General features: G+C 38.7%; 1 protein-coding gene across 2 annotated transcripts in view; it reads right to left on the reverse strand.

Annotated features, from left to right (window-relative positions):
* Positions 1-9,680: 9,680 nt before the first annotated feature.
* The window catches only part of LOC129777945 (protein ref(2)P), a 30,568-nt gene continuing 12,991 nt past the window's right edge, over positions 9,681-27,257 (reverse strand). Inside the window, exons 2-4 of one of the 2 annotated variants that reach the window (XM_055784553.1) lie at positions 19,496-19,985; positions 11,994-13,357; positions 9,681-10,256 (exon numbers count right to left, since the gene is read on the reverse strand). In XM_055784553.1, the coding sequence (XP_055640528.1) occupies positions 10,111-10,256; positions 11,994-13,357; positions 19,496-19,985 (2,000 nt within the window). In that variant the 3' untranslated portion in view covers positions 9,681-10,110. Of the gene's footprint in view, positions 10,257-11,929; positions 13,358-19,495; positions 19,986-27,257 lie in introns of both variants that reach the window. The other variant, XM_055784554.1, reaches the window with a different exon arrangement.

Here is a 27,257-nt window from a genome sequence, read left to right on the forward strand (position 1 = left end):
GTTGAAAATTGTACTACTTAATTTTTATAAGCGTTGTCCGAAACTGCCCCCGTCCAAAACTGCCCCCTTTTCCCCTACACTCGACAAAAGAATTAGAGGAACAGAGTGCAAAGTCGGAAATTATAAGTGATCTTCGACATGCTTTAACTTCGTGAAAAATCAACGCATATCGATGGGATGCGCATCATTTTGAAGCTATAACAATCAGGTTTTAAATATTTTACGTACATATTTTTATCTTGGTGTGTGTTAGTGTAGTGGGAAACAATATCCGAAAGAGATGAAGAATCGTTTTTTCTTTGTTTTTTCAAAAATATTCTGGACAATTTTTTGCTAACCAACTCAACAGCAAATCCAATTAACCTTATCAAAGAATTTGTACTTTTGGGATGATTTGCGATTAAATGCTCCTCTAACTCACTCCAAACTTTGAAATATCGGCTAGAAAAAAAAGACGGGTGGGTAATGTCGGGGACATAACCGGAGTGACGTAGGACTATACAAAGGGGACAGCTTTTGCTTTTGCAAAGGGGACAGCTTTTGCGAATATATTTTTTTATTTTCTTCTCGTACGTGAATACCTACCTATCTACCTGGAAAATGGATTAGTTTACTCTTTACTCTTCATGAACATGTTGGGGGTTCTGAAAAGAACCTTTGGTGTTGTGTTTTTGCGTTTTTTTACAAACTTGGTTCTTGTTTTTTTTCTGAAGGTATCGTATTTATTAATTGTTCAACGCCGGGCATCTTTCGGCGTATGCACATATCGTACAATCAAAATGATGGCTGTGATAGGGAATGCATAGGTGGTTATCAGCTCATTCACTATCATATATTTCACTATTGAGCACATTACCGTACCTTAAACTGTGGTTTCGGAGACGAATGAATTGTAAGATTTGTAGTCTCCGCAAACAAAGTTAATAAAATTGAAAAAGAACTGAGGTTTTGGAGACGAACTCTACGATCTGTCGAGAAATACACGAGCTAGAAGCGTTCTGAAAAACCAACAGTAAATACAGGGACGGATGACCTTCGGATTAAAGTCCTTTAAAATAAGAACAGAGCAGCAGGAAATACATAGCTCATCATGTTGCTCCTTAGTTAATTTTCTATACAATGCAGATATAACGTCAGTCAATTTTCAACATCAGTTATCAACCAAAGAAAGCAGTTCTTGCTACCGAGAAAATTCGTTAATGCCATCCTGCATACAATGTGTTGTAATTTGAAGCCACTTTTTCAATTTAAAAGACCCCAACCACCAATAAGTTCAAGAACAAGCATAAACAAAATAAATCAGCTTATATTATATGTCATATTATGTCACTTTAGAATGCATTGGTATTGTGAATAACTTTTAATAACTCTTCGTTGAATGGTTTAATGGCCCTGAAAAGCGCGGTGTTTTACGGTGGCTGGTTTTGCCACCAAAACAGTCTGTATAAACAAACTTTTTCCTTCATCTACCTGCTGCCGTTTTGCGATTGCGTTTGCCATTCGCTGAAACTAGTTGTTGCCTCCGAACCGAATGTGCTCTGTTCTGTAGGCGGGTTTTCTTATTGTCGTGAGCAGCTTTGCAAGCCAATTCGAGCACTCCGGCGGCCGAAATTCTATAACCGCTATTAGGTATACTGGTGCTCCGGCACCAATCCGTTGATGCGATGTGATGTGAAATGATGCCATACAACCACACGGGTTTACGGTTTGAAAGAAAATAACATATTTTTTTGGGGTCCGCGTGTTTTATACTCTAGCGCAGTGATTTTCAACCGGTGTGGAATTCCCCCCTAGTGGGGAATTTGGTCATTGAAAGGGGGGAATTCTGCATAGGATTATTGCACATTCACTTCGCTTTGAATTTCACAATGATTAACAAAAATTGCCACAAAAACTTTATTGGATACGCTAAAATTTGCGATCCTCAGTTAGCGCTCAACTTTCGTGCTGAGCAGACGCGCTTTGATATCGCTTACACGAAGGTCGATCTAAAACTATATTCGAAGTAAATACAAGTTTTTCTCACATTGCAACGGTGAGCCGTTGTGTGTCATCGCGTGAGGCGACTCTGTGATGAACCGCCGCGAGAACACGTTTCGCATTGAATATGCGAACCTACCAAAGAAACCAGACTATCCAAGAATTCACGAATTCTGTGGTACAGTACTCGGGTTGAAGCAAGGAGAAGTCACACGTATACAGTGCAGTAGAACACAAGGATGCGCATTCGTAAAGGTCGTCAGTCCAGAGCTAGCGAAGAAAATTTGCGATGAAAACGATAACAAACACGAAGTAAATACAGATGGAAAGAAGTACCGTCTACGCATTACGATGGAGGATGGAGCAGTCGAGGTAAAAATATTCGATCTGTCCGAGAGAGTCACCATCCAAAAAATTGCTGAATTCCTGAGCAACTTCGGGGAGGTCATATCCGTACAAGAGCAAATATGCGGCTCTGATTTATACTTCCCGGGCATAGCCACTGGTATCCGTGTTGCGAAGATGGTAGTGAAGCGGAACATTGAGTCGTGGGTAACGATAGATGGCGAGCGCACTCTCCTGTCGTACTTCGGACAACAACAAACCTGCCGTCACTGTCGCGACTTCATACATAATGGAGTTACGTGCGCCCAGAACAAAAAGCTGCAAGTGCAGAAATCTTATGCTGATGCTGCGAAACAGCCTGCCCCAGCAACGCGAGCAACAAAAAAATCAAAGTTGCCGACACTAAACCAAAGACTGTCAGAGTCTGCAAACTCGATGCCACCACCGAGACAAAAACAACAGCTACTGAAACCCCCTTCGAGCTCCGTAGATGTGGAATCAGACCAATCGGCACGACACGCCTCACCTAGCAGAATTCAGCGTTCGGAAAGTGGGTCATGGAACGAGGTACAAACTCAACGACCCCATACTAGCAGCGCATTATTTCAAAAATCTAACAACGAGAAACACGACGGTAACGAAACAGATACTTCGTCGACTTCAAGTACCAGCCGAAGCGCCAGCTTCACCGCAAATATATCCGCTTTTCCCGCATTACTAAGTGCGACTCAGCCATCGGATGGTGGATCACTGAACGTTATACAGGTTCAAAGATCCCCTGCTAGTGGCGGAGTGGTACGCAAAAGTGGTGGCAAATCCGATGGCCACGAAACTGATTCGTTATCCACCTCAGCCAGTAATCGAACACTTCGAACACGACCGCCGGGTAAGAAACGGCGAAAAGAGAGCGACGACGAGCGGGGTGAACCGACACAAAAAAAAGTCGTTTCGTCAGCTATAACATCGCGACGCTTAATATAAACACGATAACAAATCAGACCAAACTTGACGCTCTCCGAACTTTTGTTCGCACGATGGAACTTGACAGCGTCTTTCTTCAAGAGGTGGAGAACGAGCACCTAACTCTCCCAGGATATAAAATTGTGTGTAATGTGGACCACGCCAGAAGGGGGACAGCAATAGCTGTAAAAGAACACATCCAATTTTCGCATGTCGAAAAGAGCCTGGATGGACGCCTCATCGCACTGAGAGTGCAAAACACGACACTTTGCAATATATACGCACCATCGGGAACAGCCATGCGGGCTGAGAGAGAGCGTTTCTTCAACGGTACGATCGCATACTATCTCCGACACAACACCGAGCACGTGATTCTCGCCGGAGATTTCAATTGCGTACTCCGACCAAACGACGCCACACACTTAAACACGAGTCCCGCTCTACAAGCGACGGTGCGGCAACTACAGCTGCACGATATCTGGGTTAGGCTCTATCCCACAACCCCTGCGCCCACGTATATTACCAATAATGTGACATCCAGGCTCGATCGCATGTACGTCAGTAATGGACTCTGTGAGCAACTGAGGAGCGCCGCCACTCATGTATGCTCTTTCACAGATCACAAAGCTCTTACAGCGCGAATTTGCCTCCCAGAACTCGGCAATGCACATGGCCGGGGTTTTTGGTGCCTCCGCCCTCATCTTCTTTCAAATGAAAACATCAACGAGCTTCAGATTCGGTGGCAGTTCTGGACTCGGCAAAGAAGAAACTTTCCCAGCTGGATAACATGGTGGCTAGCTTGCGCGAAGCCAAAAATCAAAGCGTTCTTTCGTTGGAAGTCCCGAGAAGTCTACAACGAATTTCAGACAAAACATCAACGATTATACGTGCAGCTTCGTCTCGCATATGACGAATATTTTCGAAATCCCGCCATGATAAACACGATAAATCATATAAAAGCTCAAATGCTGACGCTGCAGCGTGAATTCTCAAAAAGCTTCATGAGAATCAACGACACTATGGTAGCTGGCGAAAGCATCTCCACATACCAGCTGGGAGAACGAAGACGAAAAAAAACAACCATCACTAAATTGAAAAACGAGAGAGGCGATTCATTGCAAAGCGCTGAACAAATCGAGAGTCACATGTTAGCATATTTTAGAGGACTCTACACAGCAACAGAAAGAAGAGAAGAAGGGGGCGATAGGTTCGAATGTGACAGAGCGATTCCTGAAAATGACGAAGCAAACACGGCGTTGATGGCAGACATAACCACCGCCGAGATACTCCATGCGATAAAAACTTCGGCAGCAAAGAAATCGCCCGGTGCAGATGGTTTACCGAAAGAACTGTATCAGAGAGCTTTTGGTGTAATACATAGAGAGCTAAATCTAGTGCTCCACGAAGCTATGACTACCGATCTGCCCGTAGAGTTCGTAAGTGGAACCATCGTACTCGTAAAAAAACGGAGCGGAGAGGATACTGCAAAAGCGTACCGACCGATAACACTGTTAAATGTGGATTTTAAAATCCTCGGTCGAATAATGAAAACACGACTAGAACACGTGCTTGGAAATCATCGTTTACCGTGCGAAGCGCAGAAGAGCTGCAACCCTGGCCGCTCGATGTTCGAAGCCACGCTGTCAATAAAAGACCGGATAGCCGAACTCACTGCGAGAAAAAGTAGAGGGAAGTTAATCTCCTATGATTTAGACCACGCGTTCGATCGGGTCTCACATCGTTTCCTACACCGTACGATGCTAGCTCTTGGAGTAAACCAGAGCTTCGTCAACCTTATGCAACGCATTTCCGAGCGTGCCACGTCACGCTTGTTAATAAACGGACACTTCTCACAAGAATTTCCCATCGAAAGATCGGTGAGGCAAGGAGATCCGATGTCAATGATACTTTTTGTACTCTATCTCCATCCGTTACTCACACGACTAAAGCGAATCTGTGACGGCGATTTATGTGTTGCTTACGCAGATGACATCAGCGTAATTGCGACATCTACAGATAAAATCGAACGCATGAATGAGTTGTTCAGCCGGTTCGAATCGGTTGCAGGTGCGAAATTGAATAGACACAAAACGACTGCGATTGATGTGGGAATGATCGACGAAAATCGGTTGGTTGTGCCGTGGCTTCAGACAGGAATGGTGATAAAAATTCTGGTATAATGTTTACAAATTCAATACGAGCAATGATTAAACTGAATTGGGATGCGGTGGCTGCGCGTATAACGCAAAATATCTGGCTGCACTCGCTTCGGGCTCTCACACTTACACAAAAAGTGACTCTGCTAAATACGTTTGTGTCATCGATAATGTGGTATCTAGCATCAAACATTGGACCGAATAATGTCCACATAGCAAAAATCACGTCTGCTATGGGGTCATTCCTGTGGAGAAGTCTACCAGCACGTGTCCCGATGCAGCAACTAGCGCGTAGTAAAGAAAAAGGTGGATTGAGCTTGCAGCTACCAGCGTTTAAATGCAAAGCGCTGCTCATCAACCGACATCTTCAAGAGGTCGACTCGATGCCATTTTATAATTTCATCCGAACTCGATCAAATCCTCAGATAGCAAATATGCCTTGTCTAAGAGAAATAGTGAAACAAGTACCCCTCCTTCCACTTTCACTCCAACAAAACCCATCCAGTGAGCTGATCCACCGTTTCTTTATTGAGAAAACAGAACTTCCAAGAGTGGAAATAAATTATCCAGCAACGAATTGGCGTCAAGTGTGGAGAAATATATCGTCGACAGGACTATCCTCGAGCCAAAGAAGCTCAATGTACCTTTTCGTGAATGAAAAAGTGGAACACCGAAGACTGTTGAACATCATGCAGCGTGCAGATGGATCTAACTGCCTTCACTGTAATGCGGCAGTGGAGACTATTGCACACAAGTATAGTGAGTGCCCGCGTGTGGCAGCAGCGTGGACCTTCATTCAACGAAAGTTATCTACCGCACTTGGCGGTTGGCAGAGACCATCATTCGATGAAGTGATGCGTCCAACACTAAAAAATATTGAACACAATAGACGGAAAATGTTCATAAAAACAACAATAAATTATGTTAATTTCGTGAATAAGGCTGACAATAACGTTGATGTGAATGCGTTAAACTTCTATTTAATCATAAATGAATAAGGTTTTATTTTTAAAAAGCTGAAATAATTATTGTATGAAAAAAAAACATGAAATAAACAAAACTGACTATCAAAAAAAAAAAAATCCTCGGCAAACATTTCCAAATCTGGAATGTAATGTTCGATTGAACACCTTCACAATGTTTGAAGGACGACGAAACAGTACAGACAATTAAAAAGGAAATTGTACAGTATTTGTCAAGATATTTTACAACAAGTTAAACTTGAAACATATTTTCCTTACATCAAGATTTGGACATGGTTTGAATTCCCTTTCGACTGGCAGTGACGAAAGTTGCGGATCAATTTCAGAACAAACTCATCGATCTGCAAATGATCGATTTTTATCCTGATATGCGAATTAAGCGTTACGAGTGTTGTTGTCTTGTGTGTAGTATTTATGTAAATCTGGATTTCCTACAATGCTGCTGATGGAAAGAAAACACCGTAACAAAGTGGATATCGAAGATGAAAAAAGAGGTGTGCTTTTCGACAACGTGCTCAAGAATTACGATTTTGGCGGAAATCATTCAGACGCAGGTGCCATACTGACTTTATATACCTTTTTTTACAATCAGATACAAGTACAAAATCATATTTGTTGAGAATATAACTTGACAGCCGTTTGTATTCTTTCATTATTTTACTGATATGCTACAGATTTACTTACAAAATACTGATAGGGGGAAGCACTGGGATTAATTTTCGTAAAGGGGGAATGGAGCAGAAAAGGTTGAAAACCACTGCTCTAGCGGTTTGGAAGGTTTAATGGCCCTGATAAGCGCCTTGTTTTATGGAATGGTTCCAATTTAGAAAACTTTGTACTCGTGGATTTGAAAAAAACCATTTCGAACGCCCTCGATGCCGCCTTGTTCTGGATTTGCCACCAAAGCAGATTGTAAAAAGAACAAACTTTTTTCTTCTGCTACCAGCTGCCGTTTTGCGATTGCGTTTGCCACTCGCCACTCGCTGCAACTGCCTGTTGTCTTGATGTCCACCGAATGTATTTGGACAATGCTTGATATTTCACAATTATCCAATTATTTATCTCAAGAAAAATGAAATGTTATTCGTTATGATAGATGCGTAGATATATTTACTATCAATTGATGCAAAAACCTTTGCGATCTATTGAGAAGTGCTCGAGTTATAAGCGTTCCAAATCTTGCATTTTTCCTACTTGTTCAGTACCTAGATTTCCATTTCACCCCCTATATCTTCCGGTTAGACGTAGTCCTACGTCAAAACGGTTGAATGTATCAATATGAAAAGCTCACAGATGTTCAGGGAATACACTAGGCTAGAAATTTGACTGTAAACATTAGAACTTACTGCGATATTTGCAGAGTTACAGTGGATTTTGTAAAACACTGGGCCTGATTCTCGAATACACTACGAATACACTTCACGGTGGAAACGGTATGAAACGCATTCGCGATGACAACGGTGCGGTGTCGACATCTGGATGCGAGATTAGTTTCCCACTAAATTTATCATTATAATATCAAATTATCTTCAGATTAAATTTTTGTATGACATTATTATACCACATGAAGAAAACAAAGTTTTCCACTCGCATTGAATACCAGTTTGATACGAAGAAGTTAATTTTCATTAATGATTTTTTATTTGAAATGCGCTCATTCTGCCTGAAAACTCATCATTATCTTCGACACTTCACTAACTCGTAAAACGTAGTTCAATGGCGTGCCGTTTATTTCGTTTCCACCGTGAAGTGTATTCGAGAATCAGGCCCACTATAAAAATCCAGTGTTTGGATTTTCTTTTAAATCGATGCAAAAAAAAATTTTTTTCGCCCAAGTAACAAATTATCCTTGTGCAGAATTTATTGAAGTTTTCAAAACCGCATTTCGATTTGCGGTGCAACGATTATTTATTGAATTACTAGCTGACCCGGCAAACTTCGTCTCGTCCAAAATTTATGTTTTGTTATCAATACCTTCAAACATCCACGTTTTCTTACTATGAGCAAGTTCATGGGTCCAATCGCAGAACTGTTCATTGATTGATCTTCTAATTGACACCGTTGAATTAAACTATTACTATAAAATTCCTAGTAATTCTAACAAAACTCATCATTATAATATCAGATTATTTTCAGACACAATTCTCGTTCAAGATTTTTCAACCACTTGCCACAACCAAATAACATGTTTCTCCGTTACATGGAATAAATGTTTTATACAGAAAATATGATAGAATAAAGAGAGCCCTAAATCGTTAAATTCCTTCTTCGTCACTTCGTCACTATGTCACTATGTAATTTTTAGAACATGTGGGAATTTAATTTTACGAATTCTCCCCTCCCTTCAGAATTTTCCGAAAATTTTCAATAGTCATGTTTGGTTGGAATATGTTCGGTTAAAATATGTGTAATATTTTTATGGGACTACCTCTTCATTCCAGAGGAGGAAGAAATGTCATACCATTATAGAAACATTTATTGCATCCTAAAACCTCCACATGCCAAATTTGGTTTCATTTGCTTGAATAATTCTCGAGTAATGTAGAAATTTGTGTTTCATTTGTATGGCAGCACCCCCTTAGAGAGGGGAGTGGAGAGTCTAACCACCATATAAACATTTATGGCACCCTAAAACCTCAATATGCCTGATTTGGTTTCATTTGCTTGAATCATTCTCGAGTAATGCAGAAATTTGTGTTCCATTTGTATTTGTATCGATTTTTCATTTCTTCCCGATCTTGTTGCCCACTTCACGTACACACACCAAGATAAAAATATGTACGTAAAATATTCTTATACCTGAAAGTTAGAGCTTCAAAATGATGCGCATCCCATTGATATGCGTTGATTTTTCACGAAGTTAAAGCATGTCAAAAATCACTTAAAATATCCGGCTTTGCTTTCTGTTCCTCTCATTTTTTTTATCGAGTGTATATAAATAGATTAAAAAAAAACGTTTTTAAGAAAAGTGAATTTTAATTTTTAAGATAATTTTTTTTTGTATTTTTTTTATTCGAATTTAAATAATTTTCAAAATTTCATTCTTTGACCTGAATTTTGTAGGTATCATAGTTTTTTGATTATATATTTTTGTAAAAAAGAAAGAAAACAATTTTGGCCCTAGTCTAATTTTTTTGTGTTTATTGCTTTTAAATAAAACCTTTTTCACAGCCAGTTTAGACTCCTTCGAACCTTATAATTACAAGTCTGACCGTTTGAGGGATGTGATAAATACAGTAAAACATTCTTACACATGTTAGTGTTTAACCCTTATAATCAACACCATTTAGTATAGAAACATAGTTATTGGGTATAAAATATAGCCGGGGTGGATGTACAATTCACTTAACACTACAAACAATCAAGGGAGTGCAATTGTTGCGTATTTAGGTATTTCTTCTCGAATGTTGAATTTTATCGACTCTTTTTCGTCTAAAATCTATAGCAAATTAGAAAATGTAAAAAAAATATATATTCACAATGTTTTTAATATAACGATCACATTACTTTTGTTTTGTTTGTTTTTCGTTTCATTGCCGCAGATTGTTTATTGGGAATCGATAAATCTACAGAAAAGTGTGTATTGCTCATCTAATCGCTGCATTCTCAAGGGTAATAGTCAAGTTTTTTTTTGCATATATTGTGATTAAAATAATTGAATATGTGTAGTAACCCTTCCAAGGCCTCTATTGATTTATCTTGTGGGGAGTCAAATGATCCAAGGCCCTGGGGATGTCGCCATTGACACACTCCAGCAATTGGGTAAGCCATCCTCCTTCGTTACTGAATCCCATTGCCACCATGGCATTGACAGCGAAATTTACATGAGGTCCTGTGGGAGAATGAGAATGATAATTAATAGCGAATGCGTTTTTGTTCAGTTTCAACCCCAGTTCCGACCTAACTGCTGTCAAAACGTTTTTTTATTCACCCAGTTTCAACCTAGTTTCGCACTAGATTCAACCCGAATGCTATTGGGTTCGCACTGAGATGTTTCATGGGTTCGCACTCGGGATCACCGATACAACTATACTGAACTGTCAAATACCGAGTGTTGTTTTGGAAAATCTAAAAATGAAGACTATGAAAATGGAAAACCTGCTGCTTTTGCTTTTGTATTATAGGAATCGTAACCCAATTCGGATTTGGATTTTGAAGAGTATATTCGCGTAGACGGCATTAAGCTTCGTGTGTTTTTATTGGGAGGCGAACATAATTAGGGATTATGGGAATAAACATGCTTTAAAAATAAAAATTATGAATGAAAATTTACTTTTACGTATAGAATAGGTATTTTATGTGCTGAAAAAATTTTTTTTTTCGAAATTGCAAAAACATTAAACGAACACTGTGTCTAATGATGATTTTATATTATAATGGTAATTATTTGGGAAACAAACAGGAAATGCATCGACAAATTGTTAAGTGGCAGGACTACATGTGTTAGGTAATCAAACACCTTGAAGTAGAAATTTTCATTCAAACTTTTATAATTTTACACTGCACTTGGCCCTTCTGATCTGATAGAGTAATTTACCTCCCAAATACTAATATCGCCACCAGACGTCGACACTGTACATTTGTCATCACAGATATAAACGAATCAGACTATATCACGCATACCAACAAACCGCCTCATTCGTGAACCCGAAAACGTTTCTCTATTAGCGAATTCGTTTTTAAAACTGAGTCAGTGCCACACTGACTCTGTAATAAAAAAAACGTTTTCAGTTTCACGAATGCGGTGGTTTGTTGGTGTGCGTTATATAGTCTGATTTGTTTATATTTGCGACGAAAATGTACAGTGTCGACGTCTGGTGGCGATATTAGTGCTTGGGAGGTAAATTATTCTCTATCAGATAAGAAGGGCCAAGTGCAGTGTAAAAATATAAAAGTTTGAATGACATTTTTTACTTCATATTGTTTGATTACCTAACACATGTAGTTCTGACACTCACTTAACCATTTGTCGATGCATTTCCTGTTTGTTCCACAAATAATTACTATTATAATATAAAATCGGAAAAAAAACCCTCTTATTCCATCACATAAAATAAATATTCCATACGTTAAAGTAAATTTTCATTCATAATTTTGATTTTGAGAGCATGTTTATTCCTCTTGAATATCCATAATAATGTTCGCCTCCCAATGAAAGCACACGGAGCTTAATGCCGTCTACACGAATATACTCTTCAAAATCAGAATCCGAATTGGATGACGATTCCAATAATACAAAAGCAAGAGCAGTAGCTTTTCCATTTTCATAGTCTTCATTTCTAGATTTTCCAAAACAATACTCGGAACTTGACAGTTCAGTATAGTTGTATTTGTGAACCCAAGTGCCAACCCGTGAAGCATCTCAGTGCGAAACTAGCAGCTTTCGGGGCGAACTAGTGCGACACTGAGTGCGCAACTGAGTGAATAAAAAAACGTTTTGCGGCACTGGGGTTGAAACTGAACAAAAACGAATTCGCTATATTACAGAGTCAGTTTGGAACTAACCAAGTTTCAAAAATGAATTCATTATAAGTTTCCTAATGTATTGATTACTAAAGGTGAAACTCACTCGAACTGTGTGTAACCAGAACAGAATTAGTTGCTTGTGAGACTGATGATGTAGATGGTTGCGCCATTGTAGGGACGACGCGGGGTGGAGAACTTTCCTTTGGTGCCGGGGCGGTAGCTGCCGGGGATGTCGCTCTTGCTGCTGCAGGTGTTTGTGAGCCCAGTTTCTCAGCTTCAAGATGTTGCTTCAAGGCTTTTCCCAGTTGCTCGTAATCGATTTGTGTCACGACATTATTGGCGGAAGAAGCAGAAGCAACTTCGGGGACTGATGCTGGAGTCGCAGGAGCTGCAGATGTTTTTGAAGTTGAAGCAGAAACAGTAGCTTCAGTAACATTTTGGCCTCCTTCTTCCATACCAGATTCAATCTGATCAGACACTTCCTTGACGACTTCTTCGTCGTCATCAAGTAAGTCAACAATAGTCCATCGTTTCTCTAGACTTTCGGCGGCAGCTGCTGCATTTTCATCATTGTCACTCAATAGGGACACACTGCTTACGGAAGAAGAATCATCATCGCTGGTACTCATCATGGCATCCTGCGATTGTTCTAATGCTCTTTCAACCTTCTTCAACGGTTCAGCAAGCAAAGTGGTTTCTAATTTTTTCTCCAACTCAACGATCGGATCCATCTCTGTTGACTTACTGGTAGTTCCGCCAGCCACCGAAGTGGTCTGACTTGGGGTGCTTGTAGTTGGTGTATTGGCTGTTTCTGTAGTTTGATCCTTCTTCTCCTCGGTTGGCGTCTGAGTTTGGGCTGGTTTCGGTGTGGAACCGTTACTGCGTATTTCAATGTTCATTCCAAGTGGATCCAAAAGTTTGGAAAAGGTTTCGTTGATTCTTTGGATGCTCTCAGGTGTCGGAGCCAACCAGGAAAAATCAAGCTGACGAGTCTCCGAAGCAGGGGAAACCGGTTTGACTTGCGGCTTTGGCTCATTTGACGACGAGGAAGCGGAAGCTTCTTCGGGTCTCTCAGCACTTGCATTCATTTCGCTATCTGTGGGAGCAGATGCGGATGCAGATGCAGATGCTGTTGCGGTAGCGGAAGCAGTACTGGTCGGATGAGCGGCAAACAGTGGGCAATTGCTCATTGCGGCACAAGCTGCCTCTTGGGCCGATTCAGCTGCGGCTGCTGCCGCAGCGGCAGCGGCATCGGACGACATGAACGCCGAATGAATATTGGCGGGATCGATAACCTGGTTGATCAGGTGGGAAAAGTTAAAGTTGTGACCAAAACCGGTTCCACAACGACGACCACCGGCAGTACTCCGCCTTTGCTCGGAAGCCTTTGCCGAGCACTCGCGACGATACTTGCGCTCCTTGCGTTCCTTCTCTTCCTGGCGATCCTTCGAATCTTCACGGTCCTTGCTGAAATGAGACAGGAAAAATGTCCAAATTATTCGAATTTATACGAACTGTGATTACTGGCTGATGTTTAATAGTGTATCGAATACACAACAATTAGAACGAAATAAATCACAGGAAGCCAAATATGCACGATGTATCTTATCGCGATCATTACTAGAAAATCTATAAGCTCTACAGTAGAATGCAAATGGATCCAGCTGGCGAACATACATTGGAGTTTTTTTTCTGTTTAGTCTAGTTTAGTTTTCCAAATTGACACTTTCAAGGCCCGAGGCGGGAAAAAATTATTTTTTTATCTCTTTTTAATGCAAACCATGATCATCCTTGTTCAAGTTGCAGTCTTGCTCCAGCTAGAAGACAGCGGTCTTCCTCAATGCTGATGTCACACACAGCAGTTTTGCTCGTTGCCAGGAAAAAATGTAAGAAAAGCGGTACAACTGGCTGGCCAGCCTCAGTTTCTATTTTGCTACCGTGTTGAATGTCGTGCAAAATTTTTCGCCTCAGAATATGCGAGAAGTAAGTATAGTACAGAGCATGCACTGACGGTCAGAAGTAGAGAAGAAGAAAAATATTGAATAGGACAAACCGCGTCGGTATTCATACCGTTGGTGGAGATTGGTTGTGTACGCTTGAATCATACGTATAAATTGTTGGTTTTATGCGTTACCAAATATATAACGAACAGGAACAAATATATGATCGCATCGTGTCTTGCTCGAGAAGAATGTTTGCGATACACACTGAGTGCGCTACGTGCATTGACAAAAATCACAACGCATCACAATCAACTTGACCTTACGTCATATCATAGGGCAGATGGCGCTTACGTCACTCCGCATTCAACCATTTACGGGGTAATTTTTTCGCTTTTCTGTAAAACTTCGTAATTTTAAAAAGTATTTAGTATTCCTTAAAGATCTATAACAAAAGAGTTAAATGTCAATTTTGGCCACTTTGCGAGATTACGACAGTGCTGCTGTCATCTGATCGCTAGCTAGATGACTGAGAAATCGAGAAAGACTTATTGTTGACTGTTCCGATCGAACATTATTTTTTTGTGAATTCGAGCATTGTTTCCTGGTGAAAAGTGGCGTCAAAGTGCAGAGTGCATTTCAAGCCAGATGTGAAGCAAATATTTTCCAGCGATAAGAGCGGTGTTCTCCGGTGGAAACCTGATGGTGAAAATTTGTTTCGCAACGATAGCTGTCGCCACTCCATCACACTATCGATTCGGTTCAGATTTTCTGCGGCCATTTTGAGCGTTCTTTGGACCATTGGAAAAATAATTTTTCAAAATTGAAATTTTTGTTACTCAAGAACTACTTAAAAACTAAGATGGATGTTTCAGTGTCACTCTAGACAGCGAACAATCAACAGTATATGTTAATGCAGCGAGTTAATTTGAAAATCTGCTCAAATTTCAAAGCATTTTACATTAAGATCGATAAACTTTTGTACCACTCTGAGAAAAGGATCTCCTAAACTAGACGTCGAAAAATGTTGACCGTGTCAAAAATGACTTTTTGAGACGGAAAAACGACCAAGCGTCTCAAAAAGTTAATTTTTGACACTAATTTTTTTTTCTAGGTGACAGTATATTTCGGCGTTTTATGTAATTTTAAGATATTTGATGATTTTACGGATTTAAAAAACTCAAACTTTGACGTCTTTGCGACACTAGTAATTAAAGTCCGATTGAGCTGAGGATACTTTCTAGTGAGAATCAACATTTTTGAAAAAGTTTGAAAATTCGAAGGTCACTTTTTTCCATAGAACAATTCCACGCCAATTCAACCAAAAAACAGCAAATTTTGAATCGACCCTCTCCGATTTTTTGAAACTTGGTACTTATGATGAAAGCTATACAAAATCACAATTTTCATTATCATATGACCAACTAAAATTACGACTGATTTTATAAAAAGGCATATTCAAAATCATTTATCTTGGTTTAAAAAAATCATCACTCAAAATCCAAATGTCTTATCAAGATATGATGTTTGACAAAGTTGTTGAAAGTGCTCGATCGATCGTGAGTTCAAAACTCAGGGCCCTCAATTGACCATCTTTGTGTTATTACAGAATAACTACGTCTAGGCAACAATCATCAGCGATGGAGAACGATCCACGATCGGAATAAGATCGATTCATCCATACAACTGCTCTGCTTTGCAAGCAACATCGAGCTGTTGTTCTATAAATAACACAATTATGATCATATCAACTTTCTCCGCTGTCCGGTCTAACTGGACAATGGAAGAACAGAAGGAGGCTACTGTGTAATGTACCATATGCAATGGTATAGAAGGAATACTCTTACGCCTAATGTGGCAACTGTGTAATATGCTATTTATAGTTATGACGAAAAATATGTGACATGTACACGATTAAAAACAGGCTCTGTTACAGCTAAAATGCTAATGCGCATAAATAAATAAACAAATTGGATAAAAAGAAAAAGTTGTTGGAAAATTCAATACAAATTTAGAAAAAAATAACATTTTTAGTACACTGTTAAAAAATTTTACTCAAAAATTGAATTCAATATTAAAAACTTCTGAATCTCAAAACACCTCCCTCCCCCTTGTCGAAGGGTGGTAAAAACTGACACCCTAAGTAAAAGTTGATCTTTTTCATGAATCTTACAAAAATTATAATGCTATCTCACAAATGCGAATGTATTTATTGTTGACGTAGAACTACGTCTTTCAGGAAGGGTTCCAAATCAGAAAACAGGTCACGTTTTTATGGAATAAAGTTAACGTTAACAATTATTTTCACTGTGAACGAATTCGGTTTAAATTCATGAAAACTGGAAGCACTTCCTTTTTTCCCATACATTTGTTCTGCCGATTTGTGTGCTAATCCTACCCGTTTTTTGAATGCTTATAATTCGAACATTTCTTAACAGATCGGAAATATGTTTGCATTAATTGATAGGAAATATTTCTATTCGTCTATCACAATTATTAAAATGTTATTTTTCATGAGATGAACAATTGAATAACTGTAAAATGTCAAGCGTTATCTAAACGCCCTAACTGCCATGTTTTGATTGACCCGATTTACGATTTCCCCAACACAGACTTCAAAATCTATGTACCTGTGGAAATCCGCTCCGCAAATATACATGCAAGTCGGGGGTATTTTGTTCCCACCGAGCTGTGTTTCCCTAACACGGACTTTGAAATCAATGTTCCTGGGGCAATCCGCCTGGTCAAACCATGCAAGTCGGGGGTATTTTTCCGCACTGAACTGTGTTTCCCTAACACGGACTTCAAAATTAATGTGCCCACCCCCTCGTCGAAGGGTGGTAAAAACTGACACCCTAAGTAAAAGTTGATCTTTTTCATGAATTTTACAAAAATTATAATGCTATCTCACCAGAAATTGATAGTCTAGATTTCTTTTTACAATAAAATCAGAATCATCAAAGAATCAAGAGAGGAGGAGATAATCAAATTGTTTTTAAAACAAAATGTATGTCTTTTGTCGGTGCAGTATCAGTCTTACCCGACTTGATTAGTAAGGCAAGTAATGTTAATCTGCCAAAATAGTAATTAAACATTATTAATCATTTTAATGAAATTTATATTTTTTATATTAGGTCCTTTCGTACTATAATATAATTAATTATTAAAGATAGAAACCAACCTGGCTTACACCGGTTTGAACTCAGATCATGTAAGAATTCAAAGATCGAACAGACCTAAATTTTAAACTTCTACACCTAAAAATAACTCTTAATCCAACATCGAGGTCGCAATCTTTTTTGTTGATATGAACTCTAAAAAAAAACGCTGTTATCCCTAAGGTAACTTAAATTTTTAATCAATATTATTGGATCAATTATTCATATATTAATGTATAATACAATTAAAAGTTAATCAAATTTTTATACCACCCCAGTAAAATTTTTAGTAATTTATTTTCGTCAATATTTCTCACTGATTCGATAAATTGGAAGAAAAGCGATGGTTAAACATCAACGTAACGAAAAATAGCCCGAAAAATAACTCGGTAACAATAAAAACCTTATTTTCTGCAGACAAAAATTTACATCGAGCTGCGCTTTGTAGATTACTTTTTTGTTTTTATTTACAATTTTAACAGAAAGCCAGCTAAGTGTACACAGTAAGTGTCAAAGGTATTGATACATTATATTGAAAGTTTGTACATCATCAGGGGTGTCCGTCTTTCCCGACTTTCCCCTATATTTCAATTCTAATTTAACAAAGTTTGACGTACGACATGGGCTGAATAGTCCCGGGATTTTTAATGAGAACGATCGTTTCTAGGCAAAGCTGACATAGTTTCCTTCGAGGGCAATACACTTGATATAACGAGTTTCCAACATTTCGACTCCCTTTCGGTAGTATAAAACGTCTAAGTCTTTGAAATATGCCTCAGTGCCACTCTGAAGACTGTCTATTGGACTCAGGAGTGTGGTAATGGATCCATGTTTCATCCATTGTCACAAAACGTCGAAGGAAATCCACTCGATTACGCTTCAACAACGCCAAAACGCCTGTTGAATCATCAACGCGCCGCTGTTTTTGGTCGACGGTCAGCAAGCGCGGCACCCATAGCGCGTAGAACTTTTTATGTCTAAAATGTCGTGCATATCTTCTTCGTCACTTCATTTTACAATCGTTCAAAAAGAGGCGATGCACTTTTTTTACGATTTCTGCGATTACGAGCCTCTTTTCGCCTTCCAGAGCAAGGTACATCTGCGGTGCTTGTGCATCTCATTTTAAATTCACTGAACCACCGATAAACTGCATTGATTGTTCAGGAGTTTTTAGAGGCGAATGAACTGCAAAGTTTAAAGCCTCTTAAAAACAAAGAAAGAAGAAGGAGTTGCTCAGGACAATGTTTGATCAAAATACGATATTCCTCTTCTCCATTTTTCATACGAATGCTCAGGCAGTGATACTTAAACAACTGTCGTTTGTGAACAAATAAACGAAGTGTCATGAAACTTCACACAAAAGCTAGTGACAGATGAACCTCTCGAAATGAGTCTTGTTCATTTTCAGTGGCGCCATCTTTTGAAAAATCCAGGAACGTTTCAGCCCATGTAGGATAGTGGTGCAGTGTCGGACTCGCCAAAATTGAGATATGAAATTTTTGAAATTTTTTTTTGCCATACATCCATTGGCACTCTAATGACCGCAGTATTCAATTCTGTCAGCGATAGTTTTTTTTCTGTTTTCATTGCAAAAAAAATGTTTTGGCCAGTTTTCGGCGTACAAACAGTGATTGATTTATGATTCAGCTCTCACAAATTATCTTGTTGTCCTTGTTGCTTGTCATATAACAGTTTCACGAACAATTTTTTATGAAATCGAAAAACGAATACAAGGACATGTTCATTTCCGAAACGTAAAGAAATATTTTGACTCGCTCACATCGATTCTACTATAGACAACGTTATTATCTATGTGTATTTCAATGGAACGATATTTCTCTGGCGAAAAAAAAAGGATATACACTTAACTACTGTTTGGTGCACAATGTAGCTCAATGGGATCAAAGTGTGAATAAAACTCGCCAACCGAGAATCTTGAGTTTGATGACTAATATACGGTCGGTGCCAATTGGTATCAGAGAAATTTTCGCTGATACAGTTTTGCTTATCTCATCTGATGTATTTTCGCTTTGCAAACTCAATCATCATACTAGATGGGGCACTAACTTGCATTATTCATAAAATTATATTAATAAAACAATAGAATCTGGGCCTCCCAAATCAAGTTTCACTTCACCCCTTTGTTTTAGGAGGCTTTAAACTTTACAGTTCATTCGCCTCTAAAAATCAAACGCCAGAGGAGCATAATAGATGTTAAACAAGAACTGAGCGTTCACATTAGTTGACGAATCAGTGTACCAAAACCACCCCAACTATGTTATGCTGCTGACCGCGAGCCATGATCAAGCCTTCAAATCAGTATGTGTCCATGGATTTTGTTTTTCTGCGTAAACCAGAAAATAAATGCTAACCGGTTACTGAACCGGCACCACCTGTTGCTCATAGATACTTTCATTCAAACACCACCATGACTCATCAGTGTCGCGGCTTTCGCGATATCTTATCACACGTTACTAAAACAAAACAAAATCTATCGATCAACTCACCTGTGTCTACGGTGATGACGCTTGGAACGCTTGCAGTTCTCATAGTCAACATCTTGGTTGGAAGCAGACATATCAGCTACCTTACTGCGCAATTTCTCGAACAGACGGGACGGGGTACGCCGATACACATCCGGCGATGGAATACGCAGCATTAGATGATCCTTGTGGCGAAAGTTGGCCTCACAGCGCATACACAAATCGTAATTGTAACACTGCATACACTTGTAACGATATCCTCGGATGGTATCGTCGCACACATCGCACACAATGTTGGTGTGGACGGAAACATCCTCGGGGAGAACATTCGGGGCGGATGTGTCCTGTTTCGAAGCAGATGCTTCCTCCATGGGCTCACATTGGTTCGACTGACCCTCCTTGGTTACACCTTTCACGTAAATCCGACGCGTTATCACCGTGGCACCCGCCAATCCATCCAAGCAGTCCATATAATCAGCCTGGTTGACAATGGCAATCTCATCTCCTTCCTCGTCTGAAAGTTGAAAGAATATTTATGGCTTTATTTGATTGTTTTTTTATTTACGGAGAAAACACAAATTGTAGAAAATATAAAATTTAACTAGCTGACCCTGTAAACGTTGTTCTGCCATATCAATTATTTCCAGTGAATATTTAAGGTATTAAATGAAACATATATATATATATATATATATATATATATATATAATATATTGGGTTTAAATGTTTTAACGATCTATAAAATTATTCTAATCTGATCAATAAAACAGAACAAATGAAAGGATTTGAACGAAAGTGTGTATAATGTAAAACTTTTTGTATAACTGACATGTATGATGTTAAGTTAAATAAAAAAAAATTATTAAATTAAAAGTTAAATGTAAAGTGAAAAAAGTAATATATTTTAGTCATAAGGTAGAAAAATAGAATGAAGAAAATCAGTTTCGTTTAATTATTGTCTCATTGTTGGAATATACGCGCTTGCCGTTATAAAGATTTATAACTGTTCATGAAATGGGTCCAACGATACGTCAGACAACTTCAATGGTGCTGATGTACCGGCCTATTTGGTAGCGCATTATTTCATTCAATAAAGTATTCACATCGGTATTTTGAATTTAAAATACAGCCATATTGCTTCGTTAATTCATGGACTAGCAAATGTATTTATTGTTGACGTAGAACTACGTCTTTCAGCAAGGGTGCCAAATCAGAAAACAGGTCACGTTTTTATGAAATAAAGTTAACGTTAACAATTATTTTCACTGTGAACGAATTCGGTTTAAATTCATGAAAACTGGAAGCACTTCCTCTTTTCCCATACATTTGTTCTGCCGATTTGTGTGCTAATCCTACCCGTTTTATGAATGCTTATAATTCGAACATTTCTTAACAGATCGGGTATATGTTTGCATTAATTGATAGGAAATATTTCTATTCGTCTATCACAATTAATAAAATGTTATTTTTCATGAGATGAACAATTGAATAACTGTAAAATGTCAAGCGTTATCTAAACGCCCTAACTGCCAAGTTTTGATTGACCTGATTTACGATTTCCCCAACACAGACTTCAAAATCTATGTACCTGTGGAAATCCGCTCCGCAAATATACATGCAAGTCGGGGGTATTTTGTTCCCACCGAGCTGTGTTTCCCTAACACGGACTTTGAAATCAATGTTCCTGGGGCAATCCGCCTGGTCAAACCATGCAAGTCGGGGGTATTTTTTCGCACTGAACTGTGTTTCCCTAACACGGACTTCAAAATTAATGTGCCTGGGAGAATCCGTTTTGCAAATACATGTAAATCGGGGGTATTTTTTGGTGTTGAGTACTTTCGTACTCGCTTGTTGTGCAGACCGGAATATGTTTCCCTAAAACGTACTTTTAAACTGAGAAGCCTGGGAAAATCGTTATTCCAGATACTAGAGGTGAATGAACTTTCGCGGTTCGAGAATCCATATAAACATGAGATGTGCAATAATTTCAGAGGGAAATGTAAAATACAATGATTGTTTGACAGTTCTTCCGTTCATATATTTTGGTAGTGCTTGGCATCACATCAAACGTAAAACGATGTTCATCAAATTTATTTATAACGAAGAACATAATCCACTACAAAAATTTAATAGGAATATAGGAAGTGGTACACAAGTGGATTGCATAATGTAATTGCGTAGTTCTACGTCGAAAATATGCGGTCGTGTCCTAGATACAACCCCTTACAATTTTTCTACATAGAATTGCAGAACTCAACATTTATTAATTTCATTTCATTTATTCATTACTATCAACAGGCCTGAACATAAGTGCCCTAATAATACTTAATACTGAAATAGGTGAGCAATTATTGTGAAAGTTGAATGTTTTGCTCAGCTGAAGCGAATATAGTTCTGCCCAACGATTGTCAGAGTCAAGAACACCTTGTAACAATAACGAACAATCAACCATATCCCATAATCCGATTGGTTTGAAACTCGACTTCACGATTCGATCGACATCATCTTTTGCATTCTTAAATCAATTCGTCTCAAATTCAATCGTTCTATGCAAATGTGGCAAACCTTGCCTTGTCCCAAAACAAATGCAAAATAATTCATCCGTATTCGTGGAGCAATTTACTCTCTATCAGATTGGCAGATCCGAAAACAAATTCGAATTGTTGGAGTTTGAATGGAAATGATTACTCGATGTCGTTTAAATGCATAGAAGACCCAGTCCTAACTCTAACTTGGCGAAGAACCGATGAAAGTTTGCGGCCTACAATCAAGCATGGCGGTGGTGAGTTACTTTACCAACATTGATATTTCAACCAACTGAGCATGACTTTGATTTTTGACGTGGGACTACGTCTAACCGGAATATATGGAGGGTAAAATGAAAACCTAAACACAGAACATGCAGGAAAAAATGAAAGATTTCGAATGCTTATAGCTCGAACATTTCGTACTGGATAGGAGAGATGTTTGCATCACTTGAAAGGGAATATTTCTACGCATCTATCGCAACTAACAAAATGTTGTTTTTCATTAGATAAACAATTGAATAACTGTAAAATATTAGGCGTTATCTAAACGCCCTAACTGTATCGTTTTGATTGGCCCGATTTACGGTTTCCCTAACACAGCCATCAAAACCAAGCAGCCTTGGGGAAATCGGCATTGCAAATACATGAAAGTAGGGGGACTTTTGTTCTCATCGAAAAATGTTCCCTAACACAGACTTTAAAACCAAGCAGCGAAATCGGCATTGCAAACACACGAAAGAGCCTAGAGGCGAGTGAACTGAAAAGTTTAAACCCTCTTAAAGCCAAAAAGAAGAAAAAGAACACACGAAAGTAGGGGGAGCTTTTGTTCCCTCCGAAATGTGTTCCCTAATAGAGATTTCTAAACCAAGGTGCCTGGAGAAATCGGTATTTCAAATTCATGCAAGTCGGGGGTATTTTTGTTCCGACTGGAATGTGTTTCCCTAACACAGACTTCAAATCCATGAAGCGTGGGGAAATCGGCATTGCGAATTCATACAAATCGGGGGTATTTTTGTTCCGATTGAAATGTGTTTCCCTAACACAGACTTCAAAACCGAGGTTTCTGGGGAAATCGGCTCTGCAAATAAATGCAAACTGCGAGTACTTTTGTCCTTGCTTGCCTTTGTGCAGAGTGGAATATGTCTGTCCTAACATAATCTTCTAAACTTAGGAACCTGGGAAAATCGTGCAGCCACTAGAAGCGAATGAACTTCCCAGTTTCAAGCAAATTCGAGATTCGAGAAGTATGTACACTTTTGGGATGTAAACTTCAGAGGGAAATGTAAAATAAAACAATCGTTTGATAATTTTTTTTTGTCTTTATTGGAAAGATTTTCAGCCTTAGGCTAGTTCATCAAACGTTTGATAATTCTTCCGTACATATATTTTGTTCTAGTCATCATACCAAACGTAAAAGGTCCGTCTTTAAATTTACTTGTAACGAAGAACAATCAATCACAATAAATGAATTGACTTTACACGGCATTTCTTCATTTTTTCACTCACAGAGCAAATATATTGAACTCAATAGAATTTGGAAACTGTTTCATTCAATCAAGAATTTAATCAATACAAACGAATGATTGCTGAGCTAAGGTAGTTCCACGTGAACCTTGCGGTTAAATCATAGATATAACCCACTCATTTTTTTTCAGCAGGTGGAGTCATGGTGTGGGGATCTATGGCAACACCCAGCGTTAGAGAACTTGAGTTCATCGATGAAATCATGACCGAGGAGGTTTATTTGGACACTAGCTGACCCGGCAAACTTCGTCCCGCCCAAAATCTATTTTTCGTTATCACATCCACGTTTTCTTACTAAGCGGACGATCATGGTTCCAATCGCAGAACTGTTTATTCATTGATCTTCTAATCTACCCTTTCAAATTATTTTTTACTATAAAATTTCAGTACTTCTACCAAAACTCGACATTATAATATCGTATTATTTTCAGACACAATTCGTGCAAGATTTTTCATCCACTTGCAAATAACATGTTTCTCCTTTACATGGAATAAATGTTTGGCACAGAAAATATGATAGAATGAAGACAGCCCTAAATCGGATAATTCTTTTCTCGAGTTTTGCTCTTATCAACACATTCGGCGATCCATTTTTATTTATATAGATGGAAGACGATATAGGAGTGTGTTTTGACGTAGGACTACGTCTAACCGGAAGATATAGGGGGTGAAATGGAAATCTAGGCACTAAACAAGTAGGAAAAAATGCAAGATTTGGAACGCTTATAACTCGAGTTTTTCTCAATAGATCGCAAAGGTTTTTGCATCAATTGATAGGAAATATATCTACGCATCTATCATAACGAATAACATTTCATTTTTCTTGAGATAAATAATTGAATAATTGTGAAATATCAAGCATTGTCCAAATGCACTATGTGCCCATTTTTGATTGGTTCATTTTGTGCCCCTCAAATCGTACCGACCAAAACGGGCAACCAGAGCAGCAGCGAAATAGAATGAAGCACGATTGGAAAGGAAAAAAAAATATGAACGAAACATTGGTCGCAGTCTCACACATGAATAATTCTCGAGCCAGCCAGTCAGCTTAAAAATCCCCGCTCCGCTGCCGTAACGATCATTCTCATTCAAACCGTACACCACATCAGTTCGCATCACAACACATCAACAAACCAACCCAAGCAGCCATGTCTGGACATGGCAAAGGAGGAAAAGTGAAGGGAAAGGCAAAATCCCGCTCGAACCGTGTTGGTCTGGATTTTCCCGCAAGGGTAGCTAGGCCGAGCGCGTTAGTACCAATGCACCAGTCTACCTAGCCGGCGTTATATAGTTTCGGCCGCCGAAGTGATCGAGTTAGCTGGCAAAGCTGCTCGCGACGATAAGAAAACCCGCATTCGGAACAGAACACATTCGGTTCGGTGGACATCAAGACAACAACAGGCAGTTGCAGCGAGTGGCGAGTGGCAAACGCAATCGCAAAACGGCATCAGGTAGCAGAAGAAAAAAGTTTGTTCTTTATACAAACTGCTTTGGTGGCAAATCCAGAACAAGGCGGCATCGAGGGCGTTCGAAATGGTTTTTTTTCAAAACCACGAGTACTAAGTTTTCTAAATTGGAACCATTCCATAAAACAAGGCGCTTTTCAGGGCCATTAAACCTTCCAAAAAAGAGTTTAGGAAATACAGTTCAATGCTTTCTAAAACATTATACAAAATAATAATAAAACACAAATTGATGTTTTCATAATTTGTTTGCCAGGATCTGATGAGTATGTGAATTTGGAAGTTGTTCTGAGCTTATTGATAGTTGGGGACTTTCCTGATTATTCAATTTTCACCAATTCTTAAATTGTTTCCAGATTGAAAGTACATTAATTTACAATTAGTTCGACATTTAGCTAATTGGACTTTTTGAAATTTTGAAATTTTAGGGTCGATTTTTTCCCATACATTCATTATCATCCTAGGGGAGGGGTCTTGAACTATCATAAGAACCTTCCCCGACCCCTAAAACCCCTACATACTAATGTTTATGTCGATCGGATCAGTAGTTTGCGAGTCAATAAGAATCAGACAGACAGACAGAAATCCATTTATATATATATAGAAGATGGAAGATAGAAGATTTTAAAGCGAAAACTACCAGTGTCTACACAAAAGCTAAAGTTGGGGCACAGATATACGTTCCAACAAGACGGAGATCCGAAGCACATCTCGAAGCTGGTTTGGGAGTCGTTCAAAGATAAGCGTATCAAGGTTCTGGAGTGGCCAGCACAGTCTTCCGACCATAATCCGATCGAGCCCCGAGATCGAGATTTTGAAAATTAAGCTCCAGGAGCGAAAACCAACAAGCATTTAGTAATTGCGGCAGGTATTCTCAACTGAATGGGACAAAATCACCCCGGAAACAACTACCAAACTTGTTGAGTCGATGCGACGACGATGCCGAACAATTATTGAAGCCAAAGGTAATCACACGAAGTACTAAAATTATGTGAGCCAAAGGGGTGGATATACTTTTTTGCGTTATTTTTCAACTTTATTCAGCACCATGTCATGCAAGAGAATTGGTTTTTTATTTTGAACTCTCCTAAATTGGCTTTGTTTTTACATAAAGAATAATAAACTGAATAACAATTAACAGTGTTTTGATATTCTGGTGAGTTTTAGGGAGAAATCAAATTTTTCACTAGGGCGTGGATAAACTTTGTTTGCATACTATTGTGTATCGCACTTTAATGTGTAATTCGTGAAAGTATAGTATGGCCACCTACAAAAGCGGCATCTTTCAAATCAGCATGCTTAAAATCAGTTTTATATTTTGAAAAAAACCAATGAAAATCATTGAATCATATTATTTAACGCATACATCGATTTTTATTTCACCAAAGACCACCTAAAATATTTTGAATGTAGTGTCACCTTTCGGATCGCTTCTTTTACGATTTACTTCGGTACAAATGCTGATAGTGACAGAACTAGCGGCAGATACTGAGAGGATGTACTGTATCCAGTTGTTCATAGGATCACTGAACTAGATGTTGGCATCAATTCCAGGCGAAATGTTGTTTTTAGAACTGGCGCCAAAATCAAGAATCAGCTTCGACTAAATGACAGACGTATGGCCCGATTGGCTTTTGTGGAATCGTTGTCAGCTGAGTTCTGGGCAGATACGAATTGTTGAATTGTTAAATTATATAACTATTTTAATAAACAATGCGACTCCCTGACGATACAAGATGAATGCCCTGGATTTTTTTTCTGGACTTTAGAAGTTTTTGTTGAATTATACGGAATTCTACCAAAATACTATTAAATTGCACTTATGTTAAATGAAAATGTTCGTGATTGCTGGCTATTCGCGTTGACGGCACATTTTGTTGTTGAAAATTGCATTTGGTATTCCTTTACCTAATTTTCACAGTGAATTTTAAACGTAAACCATTCAATAAGACTCAAGAGTCCTCCGGTTGCAGCAAGGAATTCAGGTAAATTGTATTTGTTCTATTTTGAAATTTGTGCCACAAAAAGTTTTTTGACGTAGGACTACGTCTTTCATTTCTATACCGGGGTGTAAAATCAAAGTTTCGAAAACGAAAGCGTTACGCCGGAGACCGAGATTTTGATCGTTAATAGCTCCTAAACAACTGAACGAAATGGTATGATAAACACTTCATTCGATAGATAAAATGTCTACGCGTTCTATACTTGTTACCTTCTGATCCAAAAACTTGTTTCAATAGTCTTAAAATTGCTTTCAAAACAGGCTATTGA

The sequence above is a fragment of the Toxorhynchites rutilus genome, chromosome 3 (genome assembly GCF_029784135.1).
Source record: "Toxorhynchites rutilus septentrionalis strain SRP chromosome 3, ASM2978413v1, whole genome shotgun sequence".
Lineage (NCBI taxonomy): Eukaryota > Metazoa > Arthropoda > Insecta > Diptera > Culicidae > Toxorhynchites > Toxorhynchites rutilus.